Consider the following 19,805-nt stretch of genomic DNA (forward strand, 5'->3'; position numbering starts at 1 on the left):
CATTGTGTATCTGTGTGGCGTTTTCATCATCCATTCACTAGCTGACGGGAATCTGGGCTTTCCATTTCCTGTCTCTTGGGAATACAGCAACAGCGAGCAAGGGTGGGCCAGTGTCTTTGCAGTAGGAGAAGAGACCCGGGAGTTGTCTAACGAGATCGTATGATAGATCAATTTTTAACATTTTGAGGAACATCCACACTGATTCCCACAGCTGCTGCATCAGTCTGTGCTCCATCAGGTTGCGTTCTAAAGTTTTTAATTCTGAGTCAGAATTATATCTTCTTGTCCACAGCTAGCTGCTTGGGAGGTTGGAAAACCCTGGCAGCCAAAAATCCTGATGAAAATAATGCTAGCAGCGGAGCAGGTGTAACGGGCCAGTCACATGACCACTGACTGCCAAAATTGCTTCTTGCAGCCACCACGCCATGGCTCAGCTCCCCGCGTGAAGGGTCTCAGGGTTCCATGTTAGAGGTTGTGTGCGGTTCCAGGAGCCTTTCTCTCCTATGTCCCTCTTGTCACCCCCATTCCTTGGAGGGCGGTATCCCCCTGTCTGACTGCTCCAGCACTTCGGCCTGCAACTCTGCTTGTACTGATGGACACTGCAGGCAGTGTAGCGATGGTCCAAGGCCCCCTGTGGGTTTGTGGTGAGAGTGTTGTGGGACTTTCAGGGGGGAATGTGGGAGAGGGTTAGCTGTGAAAGAAGGGGTGAATGTGAGCCAGCAGCCTGCCTCTACATCCTCAGCTCAAGGAGCCCCCCGTTTCCTCCATGCTTCTGGGGTGACCTTTTTGGTAGCCTTTCTCATGGCCTTCTGAGTGTGCCGGAATCTTTGTGTTCCCACTTGGCCTGTGCTTTTGGATCTCATGGCTGTAACGTTCTCCGGAAGCTCAAGGTTGGTGCATTGTTAATTTCTGACATATTAATGAATACGGCCCCCAGAAGTTCCTTTCAGCCCAGCCCAGCTGATTACTGGCCCACCTTTGGGGGCCTCAACTTTGGTTGCATCCCTAGAGGGTTGTAGTGTAGGAAGGGACCCGGCGACTCTCCATCATGCTCTGCCTTCTGTCTGTGCCCGAAAGTGGCCTGGGCAGTGTCCTCTTTCTTTGTGACCCAACTTGTAAACAGGTGATCCTGCCTTCTCCAGCTTACCTGTCTATGTCTGGGTCCATCAGCAAGGAGATGGATGGGAACTGGCGTGGGCTGGTGTGCGGCTGGTGCAGGTAGGTTTATAGACAACACTAGACCGTGCTTATACATGTGGCGTTGGGGCAGGACCCTGGTGGCTTCCCTCAGATGCACAGATTCGCCCTAATCATCCTCCAGTGATGCACCTGGTTTTCTTCCTTTCTCCTAACATAAGCTTGCTTGTATTAGCAGCTTTCCGGGGTTTTCCCAGTGTTCCCATTGTGCTCTGTATTCATAGGATGAGCTATGCAAATTCAATACTGTCCATTGTGTGCAACAGAAGGGCGGGACTCTTCCATTACTTCCTGGAATCTTTAGGCTCTCAGGGACTGTGGCCGCCTCTTAGCTATTGCCCTGATAGTCTCTGTGGACACAGAGGCTTAGGTCCTTGAGAAAGGCACCAGGGTTGCAGTTGCCTATAGTCAGAGACGTGGTCTCTCACAGCCGCCGTAGGCCATGGTCCGGGACAGACTCAGAGATTGGCAGGGGAGGAATGCAGCCCGTGGCATGACTGCTACAGCTCCGCAGAAGGAGGATGGCCAGGACACTGGCCCAGACAGGATGAGTCCAGCAGGGTGGGTGGGTGGGGGTCTGGGGAAGAGCCTGCATCCAGTCAGAGCAGGGATTGAGCCTCCTCCCTCAACCTTGTCCTCCACAGTCAATAGATTGTTCTTCCCCATTCTTGTGATTTTTTTATTTTTTTTTTAAATTTATTTATTAAAGATTTCTGTCTCTTCCCCGCCACCGCCTCCCATTTCCCTCCCCCCATTCTTGTGATTTAAAGACCATTTTTGGTCTTCCTTTGCAAGGCAACATGGGATAGGACATGAGAGGCCTGAGGGAAAAGGGGGCCCTTATACTTCAGATCCAGCACACAGCAGCACAGGCCTGGCAGATCAGAACAAGCTGGGGTTGAAATCAGGGAAGGTCACATCTGGAAGGTGAGAGACAGAGGCCAGCTCGCAGACAGGAACCCGAAGCCAGGGAGGGTGCCGGTGGGTTCGCCAGGGTGCTTCGTCCCTTCGAAACAAACCATACCCTTATTCTTTTCTCTTGGGGAGAGAAAGAACATGCTTACCCTACACAGATCAGGGAGGCATGAGAAGACAATGGCCAAGAGAAGGGGTCATCTTGTCCCTGAGGCTGTTTCTTCCTGTAACAAGGGGTCAGACTTTATAGGACTATTTCTGGATCCTGTTGGACCAGTAGAGGGAAGGGAAGGGGACCTAGTGGGGCCTTGGTAGGAGTTGTGCTCAGGTATAGGCTGGAAACATGTTTGTGAGGTAAGGCCCATCTATGCTGGGTTAGGCTGCTGGAGTCAATTGCTTGCTCCGTGGAAGTCCATGTTTGAGTATCGGTCCATGGGGCTCTGGAGTCTGGGCAGTGCCTGCAGGCCTGGGCGTGTGCTGGCTTGCCTGAGCAGGGTCTGTAGACCCCACCACCACCACCTAACAGTGTCTCTCCAGGGCTAGCAGGAATGGGGGATGTCCTTGCTGTCTAACAAATGATATTTCTTCTACTCAGGAGCGGCTGCTCATGAGCCTCTTGCCCCGGAATGTCGCCATGGAGATGAAGGAAGACTTCCTGAAGCCCCCTGAGAGGATTTTCCACAAGATTTACATCCAGAGGCATGACAACGTGAGGTAGGGATGGCACATTCAGCAGCTTACTGGGAGGGTGAGAAGGTGTGTTGGGTGTGTGTGGGGGGGTAGAGGAGCTGGGAAGTGGATGAAGAGGTGGGGAGGGAGAGAGAGGGAGGAGGGCAGAGGAACTAGAATATCTCTGTAGTTTAGGGGGAGAGAAGCAGTGTGGTTGAGAAGCGATGGGTGGGTGTCCAACAAGGAAGCTGGTCCCATGTAGAGGAGGCTGTGGCTTCTTAGGTGGCACATGCCAGTTCTTTCACGTTTCTTCCGCCAATACTCACACTTCCTACGTTGGCAGGGAGACAGAACTTCGTCCAAAGAGTGAGTTTTTTTTTTTTTTTATTGTGGACTGGGGATTCTCCATTTCTGAATCATGGCGGAGTGTTTCTCGAGATGGGGGTCTTACCGAGATGGGGGTCTTACCCTTCCCTTTCTCCTTCTAGGAGGTCGGAGGTGCCGTTTGTATTTTACAGGAAAGGAACATAAGCCTTCCATGTGAACCAGTGTGTGTGTGATACGTTGGCTGAAGTTTGCTTGCCTGCTTAGAGAGATTCTGTTGAAACCTCTGTCTTAGCGGGTTGTACCGTCTTTTCAACATACTTTGGATGACAGATTAATGCACTTAGAGTGGCTGAGCTGTCACCTGTTTGGGAGTGCCACCGTGTGAATGGCACTCAGGAGATGGAGTGGACACAGAGCAATTTTCTCTTCCGTTCTTCTGTGCTCTTCTGGGTTTTGGTGTCCGTGAAGACACAAAACCATGCCGGAAAACTCTCTTAGGTTGGGGAGCACAGGCTGGCTCATCCCAGATTAGTGAACGCTTGTGAAGGCATCAAGGTACAGAGTGCCTGTGGCTAATCAGCTCACAGCTCTTACTCTGTACATACCTGTGAATTCTTTCACTCCCTGTTGTAGGGCGCACGGTTTCCTAGGGATGAGTGCCTTCCTCCCTCCGCAGAGGAGGAAGCTGAAGTGGTGTGGAATGGGGCCCAGCTGTTTGGAGAGTAGCCGCAGAGCCAGCATGTGAACTCTGACAGCCCCAGAATTAGGGCTGAGACGCTCCTTGCTCAGTTCCTGGCTGTTTGCTATCCTCTCCCTCCCGTGAGCAGCTGGCATCGCTGCCTGCCTTGTGGGAATCAGGAAATTGAGATTCAGCCATGTGAAACGAATGTGCAGGATGCCCTGGGCAGGGGGTGGAGGGCTGGACGCAGGATTAGCTGCCATTCACATTTGGTGTACTTCCCTTATCGCACCTGCTACTCCTTGTTAGCGGGAAGAGACATAATTCAGTATCCCAGCGGCTTGCCCTGCAGGCACGCCGGCCACCAGGATGTTTCAGTGAGAACCTGGAGGGCGTACTGTAGGAGGGTGTCACAGTTGAGAGGCTTCTGGTAACTTGAGGGAGGAGGCAGCATTAGCCTTCTGCTTGCTCAACAGCAGAGAGATAAACAAATACACAAACTAGCTCTGCAGCCTCCCTGTGTCTTAGTTAAGTTTCTATCACTGTAAACACCATGCCCAAAAGCTAGTTGTGGAGGACAGGGTTTGCTTGGCTTACACCTCCACATTGTAATCCATCACTGAAGGAAGTCTGGGCAGGGAGCTGATGCCGAGGCTGTGAGGGGCGCTGCTTACTGGCCTGCTCCCCATGACTTGCTCAACCTGCTTTCTTATCGAACCCAAGACCACAGCCCAGGGTCTTGGGCTTTAAGCCAGGGTCTACCCACGTTAATCACTAATTAAGAAAATGCCCTACAGGCGTGCCTATAGCCCCATCTTATTGGAAGCATTTTCTTAGTTGAGGTTCCCTCCTCACAGATGACATTAGCTTGGGTCAAGTTGACATAAAACTATCTTTTTTGTTTTTGTTTTATTTAGAAACATACCAATCCCAGTTCCCAATCCCTCCCCTCCTCCCATTCCCTCTACCTTTCCCCCAACTCACCCCCATACACTCCTCGGAGAGGGCAAGGCACATTGCTTTAAGGAAGGACCAAGGCCCTCCCTACTATATCTAGGTTGAGCAAGGTGTCCATCCAAAGAGAATGAGTTCCAAAAAGCTAGTACAAGCAGTAGGGATTAATCTGGTCCCACTGCCAGCGGCCGCTCAGTCTGCCCCAGCCATACAACTGTCACCCACATTCAGAGGGACTAGTTTGGCCCTATGCTGATTCCTTCCCTGTCAGACCAGAGTTGGTGGGCTCCCATTAGCTCAGGTAAGCTGTTTCAGTGGGTGTCCCCATCATGGTCTTGACCTCTTTGTTCATATTCTCACTCCTCCCACTCTTCGACTGGATTTGGGAGCTCAGCCCAGTGCTTCACCGTGGGTCTCTGCCTCTGTGGTACCAGCTGCTGGATGAAGGTTCTATGGTGACAGTTAAGATAGTCATCAATCTGACTACAGGGCAAGGCCAGCTTGGGCACCCTCTCCACTACTGCTTAGGGTTTAGCTGGGGTCTCTAGTGCCAGGTTTCCTGCTAGCCCCATAATGGCTCCTTCAATCAAGATATCTCTTTCATTGCTCTCCATCTCTGTCCCCCCCCATCTCGATCATCCTGTCCCTCAAGTTCTTCTCTATCCTCCCCTTTTCCTATCCACACGCTGGGAGGGAGAGACTTCATCAGCGTGACCCGTTCCCCAGCTGCTTTGGGGCTGCCGAAACAAGCGGCATCTGCAGTTCAGTCCTGAATTTCCGAAAAGTCTGACATAGTCTTGATTTGCTGGGAAAACAGAGGTGGAGCTTGAGCTGGAGAATGCCACAGTTCTCACGCATGTGTCCCCTGCTCAGGACAGAGTGGACTGATGGGACCCACAGCTGCCTGCTGGGGACACAGAGAGCGTCTTGACTAGAATAAGTGACGTGGTTTCTCTCTTCCGTGAGACTGCTCTCTGCAGGCTGGGAAAGAAGAGCCAAGCAAAAGCATCCCCCAAAAAGGAGGAAGGTAGACCTGCAGACACAGATCTGAGAAAATGCACTTACATGCATTGCTTCACAAGAGAATAAAAATAGCTCTCATGAAGCTAGAAAAGAATTGTGCATGAGGAAAATGAAAATTTCAGCAGGGAAATAGAAGCACCAAGGAGTACAAAGTCAGAAAGCTTAAGACCGTAACGACCGAATATAAAATTCCCTAGAGGAGAATAGGGACTCAGGCAGAAAAAAAAAATCGGTGAACTGGAAGACAGGTCCCTGGGAAGTCCCAGGCAGAGGGTCAGAAAGAGAAAGGAGAACGGGAAGAATGGAGGAAGGTTAAGAGGACTTGAGACACCAGCCTTGGGCACATCATACGGACTGCTGAAGGAGAAGAGTGGGAGAGGGGACAAAAGCTTTTGTGTTTGTTCTTTTTCTTTCTCCCCCCTTTTTAAAAGACAGGGTTTCTCTGTGTATCCCTGGTTTTCCTTGAAATCAGATTAAAGGTTTGTGCCCACCACCTTCCAGACCATAAAGATTTTAGAAAATCTTTTCAGATAGACATGTGGAGACAGAAATGGGCTTCCAGAACTAGGAAACATATATGACACCGAATACGATGAACTTAAAGAAATTTACATGATAAAATCCTGTAAAGTTGAGACAAAGTGAGAATTTTGAAAATAGCAGCAGAAAGTGCCTTCCTGTAAATAACAGAATCCCCATCAGGTTGTCCATGGATCTTTAGGCAGAAACATGCAGGGCAGAGCGCGTAAGTGACATATTCCAAATATTTAAAGCACACGACAGAAACTCCGTAGACCAGAGGTGCCACGCCTGAGAGATCCTTCTGCAGGCCCCTGGAAACATGTGGTAGACAGGTAAACATGTGGCAAACAGGTAAACAAATGTGAAAAAGTTAAAAGTCAGAGGTTCTTAAATAACTTAATATACGATACAAGTACATGTAAACTGTGGTGAGCAGATTATGGAAGAGGTATTGAATTGTAGATTTTCTTCTGTGTGATGGAACAGCAGTATGATATCAAGAAGTTAACCGAAACAAAAAAGAGAAAATAATCACAGCATTCCAATCCAGAAAACCAATAAACAGCAGCTTAACGTGTAAGAGAATCCAAACAAAAGATCCACAGGCCCAAGAGGCAGTGTGAGCCATAAAGGCAGTGTGAGCCCTTCTCCATCAATACTCTACGTGTAGCTGGGGTAAAATCCCCCATCACTCAAAAGACAGAATGGCTGATGGGAACATGGGTCAAACAGACACAAGTCAAACCAGTGACCGAGCAGTCTCACCATACTTCGTGTGCAGGAAGCTTGCTTCATGAGGACGCACCTCCGGCTGGAGGGGAAGAGGTGGAGAAGAGCGTCTGTGTAAACGAGAACCATGGGAGAGCAAGTATACTCATGCCAACATGGTCAGAAGAGATGGCATTTCATCATGGTTGAGGTGCCAGTTTGCAATAACAGTCATAAAAGCCCACACCCAACACAAAACACTGAAATATGCAAAGCAAGCATCCACAGGGGAGTTGTCCATCAAATCAATAGTAATCCACTTTCTCTGATGGTAAGCAGAGCGTTCAGACAGAAGGGCAAAGAGAGAGAGGAAGACTATGATAACACTGTAGATTTGGTGCCAGTAGATGGAACAGACCGGACCATCCCACTCAGCAGTAGAATCTACATTCTTCTCAAGTGCCTGTGACTCTTTCTCTATCGCAGAACACACAAGGTCACTTAAAAAAATCTCAATAAATTCGAGAGAAGTAAATCATACTATATTTCTGACCTAAAAGCACTGGATTTCTTGACTACAAATTATACTGCAAAGCTGTCATGATTGAAACAGTATGGCATGAAAACAGAAACTTAGACAGGATGAAATAGAATAAGGAACCCAGAATACATGTACCCAACGTGCCCTCAAGAGTGCACGTGAAATAAGGAAAGGGTTATCTTCAGTAGACAGTGCTCGAAAAGCCAACCATCCACACATGGAACAATGAAATCGGATCTTCATCTGATACCATATACACAATCAACTAAAATTGATTATAACCTGAAATGTATAAAATCCTAGAAAGAAAAATGGGCTGAGTTCTATGACATTGTTTTTTTGGCAATGATTTCATAGCAGCAATAGCAGGAGTAACTGGAATTAGATCCAGCTTGGTGATTCATCAAACTCCGGCAATCACCCAGGAGTGTGTCCTCGGGAGAAACCACTGGGCATCAAGTCTGGGACTCTGTGGCTTCAGCATCCTTCCCCTGCTCTTTCTCTTTAGCTCCACAGCCTCTGGAGGCTGAGAATGTACCCCTTCAAAGCTCTGCACTCAGAATTGTCAGGGTTTGCTGACCTGGGGATTCCCTGGGAAGCCCTCTCATTGGCCTTTGCCAGCAGCCCTGACTCAGCCCCGCCTCAGCCACAGCCTCAGCCGCTCAGCGCCTTCGTTGGAAACAGCCCAGGTGATCCTTCAGCACTGCAGCTGCTTCGGGCAGCGGTGACAGTTGAGGCAGGCAGCAAGGTGACTGGAAATAATGAAAGGGACAGCTGGGCACGGAATGAACATGGGGGTCCTGTGCAAATGAAAGGGACAGCTGGGCACGGAATGAACATGGAGGTCCTGTGCAAAGGTCTAGGCACAGATGTGGGAATTTCAGAAGACCAAGCCTATGCAGAATTAGTCTGCAAAGAACGTCCAAACCAGTCGTGACCAGAACCCTCAGATGGGGGTGGGCGAGACTCATTTCTAGAGTTGCTGTCTTGCGCTCTCAGATATATTGGATATGCTGCAAAAAGTATGCATGGCTCATACATGAGCAAAACAAGCAGTCAGCAGAAACCGTCCCCAAGGAAGCCTAGACATTGGGATTCTTAGATGAACATTTGATGTCAGCGATTTTAAATGTGTTCAAACTGTCTGTGCAATTAAAGGAAGCCATGGCGATGTTTCCTTACCAAACAGAGGATACCAACAGTGCAGACTTTTAAAAATAACCAAATCAAATAGAACTTCTAAATTTAAGACATACAAGTGAGGTGAAAATTTTCTGGAGGGGTTCAGTTGCTGACTTGAGCCGGCAGCGGGAGAATAAGAGAACTTAATGGCGGAGCCAGGAGCGTCGCCATGCAGCAGGAGGGTGGGGAAAATGGAGAAATAGGAAGGGTTTCAGAACGCTGTGAGGTGCTATCAAGCTTATCAACACACACGTGTTGAGATTCCCTAGACAAGGGAAGAAGACAGGACCTTCGAAAAAACAATGACTAAAAATATTCCTTAAAACAACACCCCCACCATATTAATCTATTTATCCCAGAAGCTTGATGTGTTTTAAAGAGAATAAACTTAGAGACCGACAACAAGGCATATCCTAGTCAAAGTGATGACCCCAGAGATGCAGGCAGAATCTGAAAGCAACAGGAGAGAGAGGCCTATCTAGAAGTGGTCTTGAGTGAGATGATGCCCGGTTTATGGAGATGAGGGCCAGAAGCCAGCAGGAAGGTACGTTCAAAGGCTGGAGTAAAAAGGGAAGAACTCTGTGTCCTCCAGGACACGGGAGCTGCAGCACTGGCCCCTCTGCAGAAGCCCCATTCGCTCCGTGGCTCCTTAGCTCCCTGCTCTCTTCTTGCTTGGCAAAGCTGGTCCGCTCATAGCTGGAAGTCTAGGCCCCTCAACCATCTCCTTGTCTCTTTCCACCACAGATAAATAAAATGCCTTGACATATTTCAAATGTCCCCTTCCCCTGGCCAGAAGAATCCCGAGGGCAGAGGTATTTATTGGAATCTCCTGTTTATGGTCCATCCCAAGCACGTGTCCAGCATAGCTAGCCCTTTGTGAGCAGCCGGCAAGTAAATAACACTTCAGATGAGTGTGAATGGGGGACCAGGAGGAAACAGCTGTTTGAACTCAGACTGTGACACCACAGCAAGACCTGCACAGCCTCAAGCCACACAAAATCCCAGCAGGGGGACGGGAAGTGAACATAAACTCTGAAAGATGCTGGAAGAGGGAAAATCAGTGGAGCACCCAGCCTCGTGCTCGGAAATAGTTGGCCAACACAAAATAGACGCCATGTTTTGTTTTGTTTTGTTTTTTGTTTCGGTTTCTCTCTCTATGTGTGTATGCATTCGTGCTTGAATTTTATTTTTTTAAATTTGGTTTGGTTTTAGTTTTGTGTTTTGTGTTTTTTGTTGTTTAAAGAGAGAGAAGGGACATGAAGTTAGGTAGATGGGTTGGGGGAGGAACCTGGAGAGGGGAAAGAATGTGATTAAAATATACTCTATGAAAAAATTTAAAAACAGAAGTGATAAAAATATTATACATGGTTATGGACATGTGCACGCTCATTTCCGCGTCGCAGATGAGAAGTGTGCATGAGGAAGGGCAGACAGTTTCCTTGCTGTAGCTGGTGGAGTGGGGCTGTTCTGCCAGAGCCCAGCGCTAACCCCTGCTCCCCTCCGGTACTGTCCAGCCTGGCTTATTTTTGGCAACATCCTCTGTTGTCCACAAGAGCGCTCATTTCTTTTTGCCTGACATTTGTAGCTCCCACAGAGGGGTGCAGAAGGTGGAGCATCTCGCTTCCTGAAATTATGGGAAAGCTCTGAATATTTGAGCAGCATATTTAAAGACAGACCTTAAAGCTAAATAACGTTTAAAAACAAACAATATTTTTCATCTCTCATATGTTTGCAGAATATGCTTTCGTTTTGAAAGAGAAAATAATAGGAAATACCTTTTAGAATCTTATCTTCTGTAGAAAATTGAGCAGGCACCATGTTCTAGAGACTGACCCCAGTTCTGCAATAAATAATCACCTAATACTTGGGGGGTGTCATGTGGGGTTATGAACCTTCAACACCAGTGGTTCTCAACTTTCCAAATGCTTTAATATATATCCTTTCTCATGCATGGTGACCCCCAACCATAAAGTTTTTTTCTTTGCTACTGTTATGAATCATAATGTAAACATCCATATTTCTTATGGTCTTAGGTGAGCCCTGTGAAAGGGTTATTTGAAACCCCCCTCCAAACACAAAGGAGTCACAACTCACAGGTTAAGAACCACTGCTCTACACAGTGATTTAGGGCTTTGGTTCTGACACTCTGATGGGCACATGCATCCATGTAGCAGAAGGAGAAGATGGCTGGTGGGAATGGACCAACCATTCCTTTCTTAAAAGCTAGACACTCTACTTCCTGCCCCTGGCCCCAGTGTAGATGCCCATGGTGAGCTCTCTGGGAAGGGAGCTGGTCTATTGGGAAGTTAGTAAGAGCTCCCTATGTGGGGTGAGAGGTCAGCATGAGGGATGGCAAGCTCAAGTGGCCCAGCAACTAATCCCTCTGTGACCAAGAGGTGTGCCTCGCAGCTGTCCTAAGCCTAGGTCCTCTTGCCTATAAAAGAAAGAAGAAGTGCTGGGGGATAATACTTTTTTATACTATAAAGGTTTGTCTTCATATTGGTTTAATAAAACATTGGTTGGCCAGTGGCCAGGCAGGAAGTATAGGCAGGTCAGCCAGACTAGGAGAATTCTGGGAAGAGGAAAGAGACAGTTGGTAGCCAGACCCAGAGGAAGCAAGATGAGAATGCCTTACTCAGAAAAGGTACCAAGCCACGTGGCTGAGTATAGATAAGAATTATGGGTTAATATAAGTTGTAAGAGCTAGTTAGTAATAAGCTTGAGCAATAGGCCAAACAGTTTATAACTAATATAAGCCTCTGTGTGTTTATTTGGGACTGAATGCCTGTGGGGCCTGGCAGGATAGAAACTTCCATGTACAAGGAAGTCTACAAGTCAGCTTTCAGGAGGAAGCAAGGGTATAGCTGGAAAAGGCTGTGCAACTCTTAGCTCATGATTTCCTAAGTGACCAAGGAGAGGTGACCTGGATCCCCTTCCTCTTGCAGCATCCTGTTTGCAGACATCGTGGGCTTCACAGGTCTGGCATCCCAGTGCACGGCCCAGGAGCTGGTGAAACTGCTCAACGAACTCTTCGGCAAGTTCGATGAGTTAGCCACGGTAAGCACAATGTTTGCTTTTGTTCTCTTGATTAAGCCAAAGCGCTTCTGGAGTGGTGCTCTGCCCAGCCAGCCTCGGTATCTGCAGTATAGGGGCCTCACTGGTCAGTGGTTCTACGTTAGGCCTAAGTTTGGTACCTGCACTTCACAAGTTACACTGGCTCCTTCCAAGAGGCGTTCAGATGGAACCGTGCCCTGCGGGCTGCACTTGGCCCTGGCCAGCCTGGCACTGTGCACCTGGGACAATCACAGCCCCCTCTCTACCTGTGCCTCTTCTGGGGTTGGCCTTGCTCTGGGGTTGCCCTCCTTCTGAGCTGGAAAATGCCTGCTACCTCTTCCCCCAGTCCCTGCTGAAACCCCTGCTCCTGGTGATTCTACTGCAGACTCCCCCTTCCCCAGCCCCCGCTGATGCTAGGAATGTTGGGGATGCTCACCAGGCTTCCTGCTGGAATTCTTAACATTTGGCACTTGTGGTAGGTAAGCCTTGTTGAAGGGTGGCACTCTGTCCTTGGGCTCCATGTCTCTGTGTGAGAACCTAGTGTAGGAGTCCTTTGCACTTCTGGAACTTTACTGTGTAGGCTGAAATCCCTGTAGCTCACCCGTCTTGTAGATCTACACTGATCCTGGCTCCCAGCCTGTGTAGGCGGGGGCAAGTTCCACAGCACACCACCTGTACCTGAGGAAGAGTGGGAACCACTGACGGAGGGAGGGAGGGAGAGAGCAGAAGGCAGAGGTGGGAACACTTGAGCATGTAATTTATTGGGGTGCTACTGCCTGTCTTACCTCCTAACCATCTTTACCCTTCAAGGTGGTGAAGGGGTTTATTGTGGAGTTACATTCTCTTTTTCCTACCCTTGACCCCGGTGGGGTATGGGTGCTGGGAAACTGAGGGGCATGGGTAGCCATTTCCTCGGCGAAGGCAGCAGGAAAGGGTTTCTTAGTTTTCAAGTGAGATGGGCAGCCAGGGCTGGTGCGACTTGTCAGAATTGGGTGCAGTGCTGGCTGGGTAAGGAGACTCAGTGGGCACGGGTTAGGTTATTGGCAGACACCAGACAGCAGGTTTAATGTTTAACTGCAGGTGGGAGTAGCCACAAGCTGGGCAGAGAGGAGATTAAGGTGGGAAGGGTGGCAGCAAGAATTTTAGACAGTACTCCCTTCTCTTAGCTATGGACGCTATTGTTGTAGTGAACACCAGAACCTAAAGCAAGCTGGGAAGTCAGGGCAGGAACTCAAGCAAGTCAGGAACCTAGAGGAAGGAACTGATGCGGAGGACATGGAGGGGTGCTTCTTACTGGCTTGCTCCTTATGACTTGCTCAGTCTGTTTTCTTTTAGAACACTGGACTACCAGTCCAGGGATGGCCCCACTCGCAGTGGGCTGGACCCTCCCCCATTAATCACTAATTAAACAAATGTCCTACAGACTTGCCTACAGCCCCATCTTATGGAGGCGTCTTCTCAACTGAGGCTCCCTCCTCTCAGATGACGTTAGCTTGTGTCAGGCTGACATGAAACTATCCCCATGCCCCCTTGATGAGGTCCCATGGAATGTTGCTGGGGCGAACATCTCAGAATTGGATGGTGAAGTTGCTGTCTGTGTAAACTTCTTCTGGGAAAGCCCCTCCTGGGGTACCATAGGATGTCCTAGTCAGGGTGCTGTAGGACCCCTAACTGGGAAAGGCTTGTCTTCCATCTGCTGCTTTTGTTGGACACTGGTCTGTGAGGTCTCTGCAGCCTTGTCTGGTCCCTCTGAGTGGGGCTGTGCCTGTCCTCATGTGAGCTTCCCTTGCACTCTGAGGTGAGTCCCTGGGTCTTGCTGTGGTGTAAAGGATTTCTGGCCCCACACGATGGAGGGCTGTTGTGGGGAGAGGAGGGAAGCTGGCATGGTCGGCGACAGCGTGCAGCTCACTGAGGCGAGGGCAGGTCTGAAGCCCTTCTGCGTCTGCGTCAGAAAGCACATCTTGACAAGGCGCGGGGTAGTTCTGAGGAGACCGCAGCCCGGAGCTGTCACAGACGTAGCCAGCGGTGGTCCTAGGTCTGTCCCCGACTTCTGCTCTTTACTAGGGAGCTCATTCTTTCGAGGCTCTGATCAGAGGATCAAAGTTGACCCTACCAGGACCCCCTTTTTTTCCTTTCTTGTGCCCTGAGCTTGTGCCGCCTAAAAGTTGGTGTGTGTGGGGAGGGATGGGTCCCCCATCCCCATTATGCAGTTCATCCAGGAAGTCCCCGAGGCCAGCATCATCCCCCAGAGGACCCACTTTCTCTCGGCTCCAGATGTCTGCTCCCTCACTTAGGAACTTCCCAGAACTTGTGTAGTCTCCTACAAGGACTCAAAGTGGTAGGCAGAGACCAGATGTATCACCTTGGATACAGATCCTCAAAATCAAGGTAGAACTTTAAGAGCATGGACTTTGGATTTGGTTGCACTTGACAACGCGAGTAGGTAATGGTGGCCCAGTTATACCCTGTGACAGGCGGGGCAGGTAACTGTGCCTTGTTAATGAGATGCTTATGGTGAAGCCAGTTCCCCAGGGCCTTGTGGTTTCAAAGCCTTTTTCCTAGGGTAGAACTGGTACCCACCGGTGCTTCAAAGTTCCAAAGGCAGTTCCTGGGGGGGGGGGCTTTCTTATTTGGCCTCTGACCTTTGAGCTATCTGTGGAGTAGAGGTATAGGTGGCCACCAGTTCATCCTGTTGCCTTGTGTGGCTGTTTTCCTCTAAGACGAGGTATCTATGGGCAAGCCACACTCATTTCCAAATCAGCTCTGAGGTCCCGGTTATGACCAAGAAGTCTGGCACACAGCAGAGGCCACATGAATTTATCAAGTGAGACAATGCCACACCAAGATGTCTGCTTCAGTGGCCTCTGGACTCACTGGCCTGGCCTCTGAGAGCGGTAGAGCTCTGAGGGTGCCTGTTTATGAGGAGAGTCAGAAAAGCCTGGGCCGTTATCCACGGCTGCAGCAACCTCCTCTAGAGCTGCTGAGCAAGCAGGGAGCAGACCAGCACTGATGAGAACCAGCATGCCTGCGTTTGCATTTACTGAGGGCTCTGCTTCCCAGTTGTGACAGCCACTAAGAGCTGTTTACCCCTTCTTTCCGCTATGACTGTGAGATCTTGGGAACTTGGCCCGGTGAGCACCTGGAGAGAAAGTCAGTGGCAATGTGGCTCACAGATGTGTCTGGGAAGAAGCGCACCTCTGACTGGCCTTTGGAGGGCGACATGGATGTCATGTGGATGTGGGGTATGCTTCCAACCTCAGGTAGCCCTTCTGCAATTGCTCAGCCTTGCCAGAGGGTGTGGTAGTCCTTGGAATGAAAGCTCTAGCCATTTCTGTCAATTCTCCTCCCAGGAGGGGTTTGTAGCTCCCAGGGCCTGATCCAGAACCAACCATCAGCGTCCCAAATACCTGGAAATCTTCATTTTACAAACTGGATTTTGTGGCCAGCATCTGAGTGAACGGCTTGCTAAAGGCCATGCTTACATGCAGAATGCTGGGCCTGGGGGTGTTCTCTTACCCCCTACCTTGACCCCCCGAATCTTCCTCCTACCCAGTTGAGACTCACCTTGACTGCCCCAAGACTCTGGTTTCATGCACCCCTCCTGGTCCCATAGTCTCCAGGGGCCCAGCACAGTTTCTGGTCTTGCTGCCTTCCTTCCATGCTTGGGGACATGGTATGAGAAGGGTATGAGAGCCCCTCCCACAGCCCCCCAAGGAAGGCATAGTACTTTGTGAGCTGAGTTTGGGTATTTTGGAGGAAGATCTTTGTTGAGAAAAGTCTGTCTTTTGTGGAAGTCTTTGTGAACAAAGGAAAGGTTTAAACAATGCGTATCTTCCTCTGCCTGATGCATGCCATTCTCTGAACAAACAGGGACCAAAGTGTGGTTCTGGCTCCTAAGTGCCTGCCCATGACTGCCTGGGTGCCAGGTGTCAGGCTGTGTTCGCTTCTGGGTGCTGGCTACGCCCCACACCTTCCTGCAGCAGCTTTCTCTCAGAGGCTTTGCCTTCTCCAGAACAAGGCTTGCTCTGTTCTGTTCTTGGCTTCTCGTTTCTCGCTCTTCTAGTGGCATGGAGGGCCCTTCAGAGAAAATACTTCTAATCCTTCTCATTACCTAGAAGCATCCCATTGTCTGGCTGAATCAAAGCTTGTTGTCTCTTCACAGCCTGATGGGCATCTGGGTTATTTCTGGGCTAGCTTATTCCAAATAAAGCTGCCGAGAGCATTTGTGTCTAAGACTTCGTGCCGGTGAGTGCTTGCCGTTTTCTTGTGTAAATGCGTAGGAGGAGGCAGATGACAGAATTTGCTGAATTTACATTTAGTGTTTTAAGAAATGAACCCAGTACTTTCCAGATTGCCTGTTGCCATCTCACGTCCCCAACCATAGTGTGTGGTACCAGTTTCTCTGCATCTTTGTCTTCTGCGGTGGCTGGGCTTTTAAATGGTTGTGTGGTCTCCCTAGTAACAAGCCATGCATATCTTTTAATGGCTTGTTGGCCATCCATGCGTCATCTTTGGAGAAGTATCCATTTTGTTTTTTTGTTTTTTTTTTGACCATTCTTCTTTATAAATTGGGTTGATCTCAAAACTGTGGGGTTTTGAGACTACGTCTATTTTATTTTTATGTTTTGGTTGGGGTTGCACTGTGTTGTCTGAGCTGGCCTCGAACTCACATCACCCCATCTTAGCCCTGAGTGCTGAGATCACAGGTGTATGCTACTGTGCCCTGCCCAAGAGTTCATAATGGTCCACAAGCTGGCCCTTCTTCAGACGCATGCCTTGCAGGTTTTTTTCCCCTTGTATATTTTGCTCCTTCGAATAGTATTCTTTGAAGAGCAGAACATTTTAAGTAGTCTATCAGGTTGTTTGTTTTATAGGATTGCATTGTTGTGTTGCGTCTGCACTGTCCTTGCCCAATGTCTGTCATTGTGCTGGTTTTTTAAGGCCGCACTGGCAATGTCCCATGAAGATCTGGAAGCTTGAAACAACAGAAATTTGTTCTTACAGGTTTGGAGCCTGCAGTTGGAATCAGTACTGTTGGCAGAGCTGTTCTTCCTGCAGGCATTCCAGAGAGGCCATCCTCTGCCTCACACACCCTCTGCTGGCTCCTGCCAGGTCTCCCAAGTCTCCTTCTGCCTCAAGTGGCCTTTCCTCCTCTCCCCTCCTCCGCTCCCTCGTATCCCACTCTGCAGTGGATGGATTTCTTATTTCAGATCTTTAACTAAATCATATCTATGGAGATTCGTCTTTTTATTGCCTAATTAAGGTGATATCATTGATATTTCTGAGGGACATATATATGTATGTATCCACACACACACATACAAATACATATGCATAGCTCACTACACGCTGAACTCGCTCTGAGTTTTGGTCTTTTGCTGAAAGAAATGAGGGTAGCTCTGACTATTCCAAGGGATTACTGTAGCAAGAAGCTCCATAACAAAACTCCCGTAATATAAACTCTAAAATCTCTAGGCTAGTGCCTAGCCCAGGGTTGCCATGCAATAAAGATCATAATAATAATCATCACCCTGGCCAGGGAACCCAGCACAAGAGAGGCCATCTGTCAGAGCGGCACAAATATCTGGAAGTTCAGTGTGAAAAAAATTAGGGTGTTCTCTCCCCAGATATTAGCTCATCTTTATTTAATCCCATCAAGGTCTTTAATTCATAACCAGATAACACTGGCTGCAGAACAGGCCCATTCGCTGGCTGGGTCTGTTTTAGAGAACTGTCAATTAGCTGCTGTCTCACGGCCACGGTGATTAAATCAGGCTGCACTCTGCAGAGGCTCAAGACCCAGTGTGCTCCTCACCAGCTGGGATTGCCCCCCTGCTCCCCTCCGCCGAGGTGAACACGTGTTCCTAACACTTGCTTCCTAAGGCTCGGACTGCGGCACAGAGAGCCAACGTATATATTCTGTATTTTCTGAGGCCTGTGTCCACACTCGAAAACAACCACCCTCAGGAGCCCAGGCAAATTCACCCACAAATCCATTGTGTTCTCACATATTCTTCGTGTGCGTACATTTTTAGTAACTTTATGAAGATGTTGTTCTTGGAGAAACACACGTGACAGAGAAGGGCAGCTAATCTTATCCCTTGCTTTACTTGCCAGCTGCCTAAGCCGGGCCTGCACTGTCCAGTAGGGAAGCAAATCTAATAGAACTGTTTGCCTCAGTGAGGGCCTACAGATGCCCTGATAATGTTTACAATACATCTTGAGTTAATTTTTATATATACAGATCAAAGCCGTTTATTTTGCCTGCAGACCCTCAACATTTTACCATATCAAATTTTTAGGGACTGCACTTTTCATATAGAGCTGGGCAGGGGTCTTTCTGGACATTCTGTTCTGTTCCACTGCTCCGTGTGTCTGCCTTGACACCTGGACTGCCCGTTGGTCCTATAGCTTCATGGTGGTCTGTGCTCAGGTGTTGTGGTCCAACAAACTGGGAAGTTCTTTCTCAGGTGACACCGGTGACTTTAGGCGCTGTACTTTCTAATATACACTGAGAATCATTTCTCTGGTTCTCCCACAAAGGCTGCCTGTTACAACTGTACTTTGAATCTGGCGAGAACCAACACCTACAGATGTCGAAACTTCTGATTCGTGAACATAGTTCATCTCTGCGTTGATAGAACGTGCTTAGTTTTCCTTTAGAAATGTGTGATTTTTTTTCACAACATACAAATGTTTTAAATCTTTTTCCTTTTTGTGTGTTTCATTTATTTCCTCAGATATGCCTTTAAGTAGATCCTACTTTTGATAGCATAATTCATGTTGATTTTTAAATATTAGCTTACAGTTGTTTTTATGAACAACAGAATGTAAATTAAGTTTTTATATTGGTTTATTGCTCTGAAAGTGGAGTTTCCACTGGACTTCTCACATCAGTGGTCACGTTTGTACATGAATGCATCTTAGCTCAGTTTGTTTTCCATCAGGAGGCCTTTGATTTTTTATTTTCCTGCTTCATTTGACTGGCTAGACCCTCTGGTGTAATATCAGATGAAAGTGAAAGAGCAGCATTCTTGGCTTCTTCTCGATTTCTGGGGCATCACTGCATTCTTCCGTCATTAAGAATCATATTAGCAGTGGGGTTTCTGTGGAGTTTTTTGTTGAACTGAACAGTTTCCCTTTATTTCAAGTTTTCCTCTGATTTATTTTTTAAATCTGAAATGCCAGTTGTGTTTTCCTGGGTTTTCCCCCTCATGCATCTGTAGGGATGTTCCTGATTTCCTGTGTCCTTCACTGCATGAGGGATGCATGCCTGATGTTAGCCTGTAAAAACACCTGTGCGGGGGCTGGAGAGATGGCTCAGTGGTTAAGAGCACTGATTGCTCTTCCAGAGGTCCTGAGTTCAATTCCCAGCAACCGCATGGTGGCTCACAACCATCTGTAATGAGATCTGGTGCCCTCTTCTGGCATGCAGGCATACGTGGAGGCAGACTGTTGTATACATAATAAATAAATCTAAAAAAAAAAATAACAACCAAACAACCTATGTGTTCCTGGGGCCTCCGTACACTTGTGATATTATTCTCTTCCTTGTGTGGTTTTGCCTTTGATTTGCCGACATCTCTCTAGAACCTTCCCCATCTGTGTTAACATCTTCATCTGTGGCGTTTCTTCTTCCATCTCTCCATGCTATCAAGTGTGATCTCAAGGCTGAGTTTGTTAATGCTTCCTCTTGTCCAGCTCTCGAGATGCCTGTGTAAAGTTGGTGTCTTTCTTTCTCTATATGTAGTAGGATAGGAAATTTGCAAATTCAGAAGGGTCGATTAAGGTATGTTTCTCAAATGACTTTAATGATTTGTATTTATTTTAAGGAATTATTCCAGGTGTTAACTTATTCCAGGTATTAACAGTTGCTGAGTAAGGTTTTTGTCACACTTCCACATCCTTCCTCAGTGGCCGTCTTTGCAGCCCCCACCACTTTTATTCCTGATTTTGGTAAATTGTATATTAACTCTCTCTCTCTCCCTCCCTCCCTTCCTCCCTCCCTCCCTGCCTCCCTCCCTCCCTCCCTCC

General features: G+C 48.3%; 1 protein-coding gene across 1 annotated transcript in view; it reads left to right on the forward strand.

The window, feature by feature from the left end:
- The first annotated feature begins 616 nt into the window (after nucleotides 1-616).
- Nucleotides 617-19,805, forward strand: part of LOC101995761 (adenylate cyclase type 1) — an 86,537-nt gene continuing 67,348 nt past the window's right edge. The window contains exons 1-4 of the mRNA XM_005359221.2: nucleotides 617-644; nucleotides 1,124-1,218; nucleotides 2,708-2,826; nucleotides 11,663-11,774. Of these exons, the coding sequence (XP_005359278.1) occupies nucleotides 617-644; nucleotides 1,124-1,218; nucleotides 2,708-2,826; nucleotides 11,663-11,774 (354 nt within the window). The remainder of the gene's footprint in view (nucleotides 645-1,123; nucleotides 1,219-2,707; nucleotides 2,827-11,662; nucleotides 11,775-19,805) is intronic.

Source organism: Microtus ochrogaster, linkage group LG1, assembly GCF_000317375.1.
Source record: "Microtus ochrogaster isolate Prairie Vole_2 linkage group LG1, MicOch1.0, whole genome shotgun sequence".
NCBI classification, from domain to species: Eukaryota; Metazoa; Chordata; class Mammalia; order Rodentia; family Cricetidae; genus Microtus; species Microtus ochrogaster.